This window comes from Pipra filicauda, unplaced genomic scaffold, assembly GCF_003945595.2.
Source record: "Pipra filicauda isolate LSUMZ 115617 unplaced genomic scaffold, ASM394559v2 scaffold639_size243937_pilon, whole genome shotgun sequence".
Taxonomy (NCBI): Eukaryota; Metazoa; Chordata; class Aves; order Passeriformes; family Pipridae; genus Pipra; species Pipra filicauda.
This window is the reverse complement of record NW_024104797.1, coordinates 232,195-243,904: the sequence shown is the minus strand read 5'-3', so window position 1 is coordinate 243,904 and position 11,710 is coordinate 232,195. Positions and strand designations below refer to the sequence as shown.

Below are 11,710 nucleotides of genomic sequence, written 5' to 3'. Positions count from 1 at the left end.
GGGAGAGAAGAGAAGAGAAGAGAAGAGAAGAGAAGAGAAGAGAAGAGAAGAGAAGAGAAGAGAAGAGAAGAGAAGAGAAGAGAAGAGAAGAGAAGAGAAGACCAACAGGCAGGAGGGCAGAGTGAGGGACAGGAACTTATAGCTCTGAGCTTGATGCTGGGGAAAATACGCCAGGACATGCAGAACCAAGGACTCCAGGAGATGGAGGGGAGGTTGGATGTCTGTGGCTGGACAGACACAGGTGGAAGAGGGAGCTGAGCTGAGGGGGGCGGGAGGAGCCACAGACACGGCCCAGCATCTCCTGGGGCCGGTCCAGCCCTGTCCTACCTTGGTGGGCTGGAGGTGCTCCAGGATGTTCTCTCGGAGGGTGGCCACGGCCCTGTTGGCGTTTCGCTCCTGCTTGTACATCTGTGTGGTGGGGGGGATGGAGGGGGCCGCGGCCGAGCTCAGGTACGTCCCGTTGCCGAAGGCCTGGATGGCGTTTTCTTGGGAAAGAGACGGAGAAAAGGCTCGTCAGGGCAAGGCAAGACATCCCCGCCCCACCCAAAGGCACCTCTGGGGGTCTGCCCGGCTGCTGTGCTGGCAACCAGGGAGCTGGGCACCCACAGACTCCTGAGGAGCAGGGCATCTCCATAACCCCATTCCAAAGGAGGCCCCCCAGGGCGCAGGGATGCTGTGAGCACTCACGGAGACAGACGTTGTTGGTGAAGAGGTGCAGGAAGGTCTCACACTCTTCCTGCCGGTTCCCGCTGGCGTTGCAGGTGCACCAGGGAGCGATGCTGGACGTGGAGTTGTCGATGTAGTTGGGGGTGATGGGGCTGCCTGTGGGGGGGAAGGGGTGGAGAAGTGTGACCACGGGGTCGGTGAGATTCCCCCCAGAGCTGCTGTCTTGGGTTGCTCTGCTCTCAGCCTTGGCCAAAACCCACTGGGATGGCAGCACAACCCTCCCAGTGCTGCTGCCGTGGCTCTGGTTTGCTCCCAGGGAGGAGAATCACAACCTTTGTGGTCACCCCACTGCCACCAAAGTGTTCAATTGATTAGAAAGTTCTCTCAGTCCAAGGAATGAGCATTTTCTGAGAATTCAGGTTCCCTAAGAGCATTCATAGTTCAGGTTGGGAGAGACCTTAAAGCTCATCTTGTTCCATGGGCAGGGACACCTTCCACTAGCCAGGGACACTTTCCACTAGCCCAGGTTGCTCCAACCTGACCTTAGACACTTCCAGGGATCCAGGGGCAGCCACAGCTTCTCTACCCAACCTGTGCCAGGGCCTCCCCACCCTCTCAGCCAGGAATTCCTTCCCAGTATCCCATCTAGCCCTGCCCTCTGGCAGTGGGAAGCCATTCCCTGTGTCCTGTCCCTCTCTCCCTTGTCCCAAGCCCCTCTCCAGCTCTCTCAGAGCCTCTTTAGGCACCGGAAGGTGCTGGAAGGTCTCTCCAGAGCCTTCTCCAGGCTGAACACTCACAAACTTTCAGGCGAGGCCACCCCAAGGCAGAGCAGAGCGGGACAATCCCCTCCCTCAACTGGCTGGCAACACTTTCCTTGATACCTGATCCCTCCCTCTCCTCTCCCTCCCGCCACTTTTTTATTCCTTTCTCTCTCTCTGCACCTCACATTTTACTTTAATAATTAAATCAAAGCAGGTCTGACCCCCCCATACCTATGATGCCAGTGTAGGCCAGCAGACAGGCAGCGTAGCTCTCCCTCCGGCACCCGCTGGCAGCCTGCAGGGAGGGCTGGCAGTTGAACTGGAACTCTGCATAGCGGGACCTGGGGGAGTCACAGCACAAAAACCAGGACAGATCAGCACAGATTTTTTTGGAGGGGAAAAAAAAAAAGATACAGCAGCCCACTGGTGGTGTTTGTAAAATCCTTTGGTGCTGTGGGTGTTCCTAAACCGGTTCGAACCGATATAATTTTATGTTCGCCCGCCCCAAACAAACCCAGGAGTAGTTTTTGAGCAGGTTCTGCAGTTCATGTTTTATCAGGATTCCTCTGGAACTACAAGACAGGTCCAGTCTTGGGAGAAATGGTTGTTGTCTGCTGTGTGAGGCTGGTTTTTGAGGGAAGAGCTGTTGCCAGCAGGGAGGGAATTCATTCTGTGTTTGTTGGTTTTAGCTTTGCCTAAAGAGCCCCAACCTTCATTTTTATGCTGATTTGTTGGAACAGGGAATCACCCCGTCCAGTTTCTCTCTCTTTGAAGACTCTAAACGTAGCTGAGGTCACCTCACACCAAGAGGAATGTCCAAAGGCTCAGACATGGAATGTTCTACCCATCACCAGGGCTGCTCTCCCATCCTCTGCTGCAGTCTCCCATTCCCAGGAGAAGGTTGGACCCTCAGGAGCCTGTGGAGCAGGTAAATCCTGCTGCCAACCAGTTATTTGCCACCTAACTCTCTAGGGATAAGGCAGTTTTTGGCACATGGTGGTGTTTGGACACTGTAGGATATCTGAGACATCCACATGGGACTTTCAGGTAGGACCTGGTGGAGATTCAGATCCATCTGAAGAGGCCTCCCATGGCCAGGGAGGAAGGGACCTCAAACACTGCTGACACCTGAAGGTAGAGCCCTTTTGGTGACAACCTGCAGTGTCTGAAGTGTGAACTGACCTCAAAATGTTAGCTCTGCCTGGGAAACCTCAGGAAAACTGAGCATGTTGCTCCTCCCAGACACCCTCTCTTTTCCAGACATTTTCTTGGTGTTCCTGCTCAGGGTCAGAATTCCAACTTGCACTTTCCTACCCACTTCTCTCCTCCTCCCCAGCCTTCTCCTTTTTTTTTTTTTCCCCTCTTCTTTGTTCCCATATTTGCCCCACACCAACCCCTTTTCTCCTGTCACACCAGGAAAAATCTTCCTGCCCAAAATGTGCCGCTTTCAGAGGAGGGAGATGCTGCTGGTAGATTTTATAGAATTCCATATAATCTGTGTCAGCAGAAGCCACCCCTCCAAGCTGGGAAATCCAAGGGGTTACAGCTGGGAAGGAGCTGCAGGAGGAGGACTTGCAGGGCAGGCAAATGGAGTATTTTACTCCATTCCTTTATGATTTATTCCTCGTGGTTTCTGCACTGCTGGCTCTGACCAGGTCACACGTCAACCCCTTGTTCCTGCTGTGCCTCTAGAGGATATTTTACATTCTACATTCAGAGGCCAAGGGAGCAGATAATGAACAGCTGTGCTGGGGCAGGAAGTGGTTTCCAGCCTCCTGGGGGGCAACACTCTCCCCTTTGAACCTCTTCCTCCCCGCTGGGCCCTCTTGTCTTGTCAGGGAGAGGGCAGGACCACTTCAGATTCCAGGATCAATCTTCCATTTCAGGTTCCCTGGGTACCAGGGGACATCTGAGCCAGGGCTGGGGTGGCTCAAAGGCTTTGCATCATTCTCAGTCGTTGTCCTTCATCCACATTTCTGAGGTGTACAGGGATATTTGTCCCAGTCCATCCTTCCAAGAGGATGTTGCTGCTCTCACCTCCCCTTTGCGAAAATAAAGAATATTTTAATTGTAATTTAAGGATGATGTGCTGGTGGGCAATGGCTGCTGGCAGTTCAGCTGAGGAAGTCCCAAACCCCTCAATAATTAGAGTCTGGGATAATGCTGGAGGTGTTGTCCTACACTTGTTCTTGTGCTTTCCTTCTCCAGGTGTCTGCTCAGGGCTCCAGCTGCACCCAGGGCACTGGGCTGGGATCACCACGATCGGTGCTTTGTGGTCTCACATCTCCCACAGACAGATGGGCTCTGCTCCCAGGAGCTGTGTGTGGATTGGCCTTCTGGAATATCAAGGACTTTCGGAGAAATACAGGGGTGAAAATAGTAGAGAAGAAGGAAAAAGACTGTAAATGAGCACAGGGGATGGGTCTGTGGGGTTGGGTGGAAGCAGAGCGGCAAACCACACTGGCCACGGGCTGAGGGGTGGATCTGGAGTGACACTGAGACCCTGAGACTCCTGTTGCAACCACCAGAGCTTAGAATTATGGAATGCTTTGGGTTAGGAAGGACCTTAAAGATCATCTTGTCCCACCCCCTGCCGTGGGCAGGGACACCTTCCACTATCCCAGGTTGCTCCAAGCCCCGTCCAACCATGCCTTGGACACTTCCAGGGATCCAGGAGCAGCCACAGCTTCTCTGGGCAACCTGTGCCAGGGCCTCCCCACCTGGGGAGGCCCCTCTCCACCCTGGTGGAAAATATTCCACCAGGGAATATTTTCTTCCTAACATCCAATCGAAATCTACCCTCCTTCAATTTAAAGCCGTTCCCCCTTGTCCTGTCCCTCCATGTGGGATGCTGTGGACTAGGGGAGATGGACAGTGAGGAGATGGGTCAGTGAAAGTGGCTGCAAACACCCCACCCCACATCCCTGCATGGCTCACACCTTCCTGAAGAAAGGCATTGCACGGGATAAGGGGTGTAAGATGCCAGGATTGGTGCAGACCATCCATGGATCAGGAGACCCAGCTTTGCCACCGAGACCCAGAGCGGGTCTTTCTTTAGGACCAAAGCCAAAAAAACCCACAGAAAAGGTCTAAAAAGCTCCAGCATGAACATCTCAAATTTTCTTCTGCCTGTTAACACAGGAAAGGATGTGGGAAGGAGCCACCAGGACAATGAACTGTCAGTGGGATGTGGTGGGAGACCCAACATTGCCACCAAGACCCAGAGCGGGTCTTTCTTTAGGACCAAAGCTGAAAAAACATAGGAAAGGTCTAAAAAGCTCCAACCTGAACATCTCCAATGTTCTTCTGTTTGTGTAAGATACAAGATTATGGATCATGGGAAGGAGCCACCAGGGCAGTGAATTGTCAGTGGGATGTGGTGGGAGACCCAGCTTTGCCACCGAGACCCAGAGCGGATCTTTCTTTAGGACCAAAGCTGAAAAATCCATAGAAAAGATCTAAAAAGCTCCAGCATGAGCATCTCAAATCATCTTCTGTCTGTGTCGAACACCTTGTGTACGTGTCCTTGTATCCCACAGCTTGTGTACGTCTCCTTGTATCCCACACCTTGTGTACATGTCCTTGTATCCCATACCTTGTGTACGTGTCCTTGTATCCCACACCTTGTGTATGTGTCCATGTACTCCATACCTTGTGTATGTGTCCTTGTATCCCACAGCTTGTGTATGTGTCCTTGTATCCCACACCTTGTGTACGTGTCCTTGTACCCCACACCTTGTGTATGTGTCCTTGTATCCCAAACCTTGTGTATGTGTCCATGTACTCCATACCTTGTGTACGTGTCCTTGTATCCCACACCTTGTGATACAAGGATGTGGATCATAGGAAGGAGCCACTGAGACAACAACCAGTCAGTGGGATGAGGTGGGATGTGGGACCCTTCAGGTGAGCGCATCGGGGCTGTCATCAGGGGATGAACCCTTGGGACGCGCCCAAGGGACACCTCTCCGCGTCAGCCCCAACCCACGCACGGACGTTACCTGCAGACGTAGTTTTCCCGGCAGGAATCCAGCGGCGCCAGGCAGTTGGGCTTGTCCTTGGCCTCGTAGGAGCAGGCGGGGACGATGGTCTGGCGGCGGCGCTCGGCGCAGGCCGTGTCGTCGCAGGGGCAGAAGAGCAGCTCGTGGGTGTACTCGGGGGGCACGCGGTCGAAGAAGCGGCGCAGGGCCTTGTGGCACTTGGAGCGGTTGCAGGAGTCGGCGCGGGCCAGGCGCCGGATGCACAGGGACACGTACTCCGTGCGCAGCCGCTGGCACAGCTCGTCCACGTTGCAGGCCTTGGCCGCGTCCAGGCACCGGTTCACCTGCGTCACCTCGTTCTCCGACCCTGCGGGACGGGGCACAGGAGGGGGGGGTTGGCACCGAGACCCACCCCCAGAGGCACCACCCCTGTATAGTATATATAGTATATATATTTTATATGTTTTATATATTTTATATATAAAATATGCTTTATATATTTTATATATTTATATATTGTATATGTTATGTATTTATGTATTTATATATTTTATATATAATATATAATATATTATATATATTATATACTCTATATATTTTATATATTTTTATATATTTTATATATAAAATATACTTTATATATTTTATATATTTTATATATTATATATTATGTATTTATATATTTTATATATAATATATAATATATAATATATTGTATATTATATATATTATATATTTTATATATTTTATATATTTTTATATATTTTATATATAAAATATACTTTATATATTTATATATTATATATATTATGTATTTATGTATTTATATATATAATATATAATATATAATATATAATATATAATATATAATATATAAAATATATATAATATATAATTTATATTATATGTATTATATATTATATATATTATATATTCTATATATTTTATATATCATCATCGTTGGGCTTTGTGAATGAAGATTAAGGAAGGCTCTATCCACACTTATTACAGTTATTACACATATTTCATATATAATATATAATATATATTTTATATTATATATAATATAACTAATATATAATATAGTTATTACAGATACTATAAGTTTTATAGATATTATAGATACTATAGATATTCTAGAAACTATAGACATTATGGATATTATATATATAATATATTATATATTATAGATATAATACATTATAGATATTATATGAGAGATAATATATATATTATATATACTTTATATATTATTAATGCTATATATATATAACGTGGTACATATATATATAACATATAGTATATATAATATACAGTACATATATAAAATATATAGTATATATGATGTATTATATATGTGATATATATTATACATTATAATATTTTAATATATTATATAGCTGATAATATTTAAAAAATATTAATCACTACATGACTAACATTATAATTAATATAATATAATTAATATAATTGATATTATATTAATGACATATTATATTAATGACATACAATTATTGTATATTATAATTATATACTATATGCTATAATAATGTATTATTATATCTTAGAATTAATTATGAGATATTACATATTAATTATAATATACATATACTAGTTATACTGCATTAAATATTAATATGTACTAGTAGTACTGTATTAAATATTAATTATATACATTATAATTATATTATAATAACATATGATAACTATTGATTATATTCTCAAATTATATTATTTATTATTGATTAATTATAGTTATTATATTAATATAGTAATAATATTAATGTATTTTATATATTTAATAGATTATATTGTCTATATAGGTTATATACCATATATTGTATATTATATATTAATACTATATATTATATATATTTAATATATTATATATTACATTATATATAAAATACATAGTATTTATCATTTATATACTATATATTATATACTGTATATTATATATATTTTATATATTATGTATAGTTTATACATTGTAAATATTATATATATTTTATATATTTTAAATACACATATTATATCATTCATATACTACATATTATGCAGTTTTCTAGTCCCTTTGTGCTGGTTTTCTAAAATGTTCAAGAGGAATTTTAACGAGTTCAAGGGTTTCTCTGTCTGTGAACTGGAGTGAGAAAAGGGCCATAACACCTGATATTACCAAAGCTTCTCCAAAGCCTTGAAAGCATTCCAGGTAAGGCCATAACATCCCAAAGGAGATGAGGGAGAGGAGGAGAAGATGAAGAGATGATCTCCTTGAAACCTCCAACTGAAATTTGGGAGGTGCGGGGAGGGCGGTACCGAGGGAGGGACGGGTTTGGAGGTGGGTGTGGCACTCTCAGCTAATTGGTAATTAGGTAACGAAATAAAAGCAAGAGACTTTGTTGTCTCTGGCACACTTTGAAAAATATTCCTGCATAAAGAGAGCGGTTTTCGCTTTCTAATACTCAAAAAGAGTCTCAGAGGGTTATTTTCCTGCATCAGCCACCTTGGTGAGACCACAACCTCCTCCAAGAAAACAGTGTCTGGGTGATGCCCACATTTGTTTGCCGTGTCCTGGCAGGCCCAAATCCACTTCCCACATTCATTTTTTTCCCGGGAGGTGCCACAGCAACCCATCAAACCTCACCCCCCAGGGCTTGCTCCCCCACTTTCCTATACTTAATAAAATGAAGCTTTGCTCTGCCCTGGGCATCTTGTAACACTTTTCTAATGTGAACCGGGACTTGAGGCCTGGGAAAACAGGAGCCATCAGGAATTGCACCTGCTTATGGCCACGGCTGGATCCACCATTGGGATTTCTAGTAAAAGACCCTTTTTTTTCCCATGAGTTGCTCAAAATTAAGCACTGAGTCAGTGGCAAAGCTGCTGATCCATGGATGGTCTGAACTAATCCTGCACCTCAGGCTCTCTATCCTGTGCAATGAGTTTCTTCTGGAAAGAAGACCTGGAGGGTCCCATCAGGCTTTGGTCCATCCCAGGACCCGCCCAGCTAAGCAAGAGCTGCTTGGGTCTCAAAGTGCCACAGCAGATCTCTCACTTCCCCCATCCAGACCAGTCCTGACCAGTAAATCCATGTCCTAAGAAGTAATGGTGCCTTCACAGGATGGGATCAGAGGCACCATCCCACTTGGACCCCCCGGGACCTGATGATGGGTCTGTCCCCAGAGCCTTCCCCACCTTCAGCAAAATCATTCTGCACTTCCACCCTCTTAAAGAAGAGGAGAAAGGATGTCCCAGTCTGGGTGGGAGAGCAGGGGTGTGCTGTGGGGACACAGGGATAGTGGAGGAAAACGTGGAGCGTGGGGAACAATCAGGAAAATAAAGCAGGAATTGTGGTGATGAATGCAAAATAAACAGTAGGAAAACAGGGATCTCACGAGTTTATATGAGGCCAACAGCCTCCTCTGCAAATGTGGGGAGTAAGTAAGAGGGAAAGGTCTCCCAGGTGCCCCTGTATCCCTGAAAGTGTCCAGGGCCAGGTTGGATGGGGCTTGGAGCAACCTGGGCTAGTGGAAGGTGTCCCTGCCCACGGCAGGGGGTGGAACAAGATGGGCTTTAAGTCCCTTCCAACCCAAGCTGTTCTGGGATTCTGTGAAAGGTGTTTTGTGTAACACTGGCTGTAGGGTCCTTAGAGATGGATGGGGTCTGTTTTATAGAGGGGAAAATGCTCCAGAGTCATGGCAGGAGTGGGTTGGGATATCAGGTTCTGTTTGCTCACACAGGTAAGACAAGGAGCCTCCAAGCATGAGAGAGAAAATGAAGTTGAAGCTGATTTTCACCTCTCTGCATTAAACCCGTGACCTGCAGCACACCAGGACTTTCTTCACTTAGGAAAAATCCCCAGAATGATAAATTCCCAGTGCAGAGTCAAACCCTATCTTTGGCCAGGAGTTAAAACCAACCAGTCAACTGCTGACATGTGCTAAAACAGTCTCCCTGAGCACTTCAGAGCTGGCTGCCCTCCTTTATTTCCCTGGCATTATCAGATGCTCCTCCCGGCATTTCTTTTTCCCTTCCTGTTGTCCCTGCTGCTTACAGTGAGCTGGAAGTCAAATTCCGAGTTTTTCAGGGCGAAACTTTTGCTTGGGGTGTTCCCACCACCAAATAATTCCCTTTCAAAATGCCCAGAGAGAGGAATATTGTCAGAGCATCAGTTTATGCTGGGGAAATGCCAACCAACGTGGAGGAAACGGTTCCTTGGAAGGGTTTCATCATCCATTCAGTTCATAAATCACAGGGAATACGCTGGATTTTCTCCTCTTCCCACACAACCAAAGGATGTGCTTTTTAAATCACTGCTACGATTAGGAGTGGAGGGATGTGGCTCCATTTGCAGAGTTTTAAGAGTGGCCATATATTGTTTGGGTGAAATTTGGTTTAAAATACCTGTTGCTCTCGCTTGGCAAACAGTCATGGGGGTGTTTTTTGTTTCAGCATGTTCTTGGGAATTTTGGGAGGTTTTTTGGTAGATTTGAAAGGGGATCCTTTGGCAATGCTGATTGTATGGCCCTGGACACTGGACAGGCACAGGGTGGCAGGTCCTGATTCATGTTATGGAAGATTTTGATTGGTATAAATAGGGAAAAACAGGTTAAACCAAGAAAATTCATGTCCCTAAGTGGATGCCGAGTCCTCTGATGAATCCCTGCTGCTCTGGGCCCGTTTGCTTTGCTGCCCAAACGATTTCAGTCTGCCTTAAAAATGTGCTAACCGTGCAGAAAAATCCCCATGCCTGGATTTCCCCGTGCTCCGAAGCCCTGGAGGACTCTTAGAAAAAGGTGGAAAACTCCATTAGAAAGGCCATGACCCAGCAAACAGCTTTGGCCACGCTCCAGTGTCCACGCTCCCATCTGTCAAGTGGAGTCAATAAGAAGAGCGAGGGCAGGGAGCACCTCCCATCCCTCTCTGCTTTGATTGTCCGGGGCTGATGGGTTAATTTGCTCCTGGACAATTTTCCTGGCCGTGGCAGGGACTGAGGGCATCCATCAGCCTCAGGCACCTGCTGCTCCTCCTCGCTTGGGTGCCCTCCAGCCGTGCTGCCACCCCAGAGCCGGGGGCACAGTGGGGAAAAGCTGAGACGGGACAGATGTTTTGGCACATCTGCCAGAGCGCATTACCTGCTCCCAGACAGGGAGTTTTATAACCCAAATCACTGTTGGTAAAGCTCCCCCATGGCTGGTGCAGGAGCTGGTTGGTGATGGATGGGTTGTTGGCCGACCTTTTAACTGCTGAGTCCTGTTTGTGCCCTCCAGGGGTTAAAAGGTGTCAGGCAGCTCTGTTTAAGTTGTTAAGGGGATTACATGATGCAGAGCAGAACAGGGGGTTGAGGTTGCCCTAAGGGCATGGGGTTAAAGGCTGTGTCTGGAATCAACCCATAGGGTGGATTTTTGACCTTTTTTCCCTGCAGTTTGACCCTGTGACTGATGTGGAAGCACCTTTGAAACCCAAGCAGCTCCTGTTTGCTGAGGTGTCTGCAGGGCACAGATCATCCACCTGCTGTGGAGAACGAGCCCATTGGAAGAGGTCTTCCCACCACATCCCTTTTTTTTCATGCCCACACCGTAACAGACACAAAAAAAAGCCAAAGGATGAAACCACAAGTGGTTCTTCCCAGAACACGTAAGAGTTTAGCACAGGAATCACAGGCAACTCCTTGGAAAAGCAACTGCTGGGCCTGAACCAGGCAATGCTCACAAAGGATTTCCCTGTCTGTAGCTCTTCCACAGCCAGTCCCTTCCCCAGTTTGAACCAGTTAAGAGCAGCTCCCCTGCCACCTACCTGCAGTGATGGAGGCCAGGCGGACGTAATCGAAGCCCCTGCTGAGCGGCTCGTAGGGGGAACTCTCCAGGACATTCATTCCTGGGGGGACAGGAGAAGCTGGTGAGAGGGCAGCTGAGGCTCCTGAGGGATGACTGAGGTGCACAAGGCTCAGAGGCTGCAGTGCAGGATTGTTTGGTGGCTCCAAGCGCCATAAATAAATCCCCAGAGTCGCAGGGACTGGTGTGTGGCCACATCCTTGGAGAAGGGAATAGGATGGGACTGGCTTTTAAAAATATATCTCAGCTTTGGAGTGGGGCAGGGAACTGTTGAGTTATAAACCTCTGCAGCTCAAGCCACTCTCCAGGGAGTGTCACTGAGGACACCAGGCTGTGGGCAGGGTTCAAACCACCAGCTCCCTCCACACACGGTGTTTCCATCACTGTTCTTGCTCTTCCCTCTGTGTCTCTCCCTGGGATATGGTCCTCGCCTCTTTCTAGGACATGGCCAGGGCTGTGTGTGTGACAA

At 46.7% G+C, this 11,710-nt stretch overlaps 1 protein-coding gene across 1 annotated transcript in view; it reads right to left on the bottom strand.

The window, feature by feature from the left end:
- Positions 1–286: 286 nt before the first annotated feature.
- The window catches only part of LOC113996059 (GDNF family receptor alpha-4), a gene marked incomplete at its 3' end in the record, with an annotated part of 72,997 nt that continues 61,573 nt past the window's right edge, over positions 287–11,710 (bottom strand). Inside the window, exons 3-7 of the mRNA XM_039388348.1 lie at positions 11,204–11,284; positions 5,429–5,774; positions 1,659–1,768; positions 688–822; positions 287–485 (exon numbers count right to left, since the gene is read on the bottom strand). Coding sequence (XP_039244282.1) covers positions 287–485; positions 688–822; positions 1,659–1,768; positions 5,429–5,774; positions 11,204–11,284 — 871 coding nt within the window. The remainder of the gene's footprint in view (positions 486–687; positions 823–1,658; positions 1,769–5,428; positions 5,775–11,203; positions 11,285–11,710) is intronic.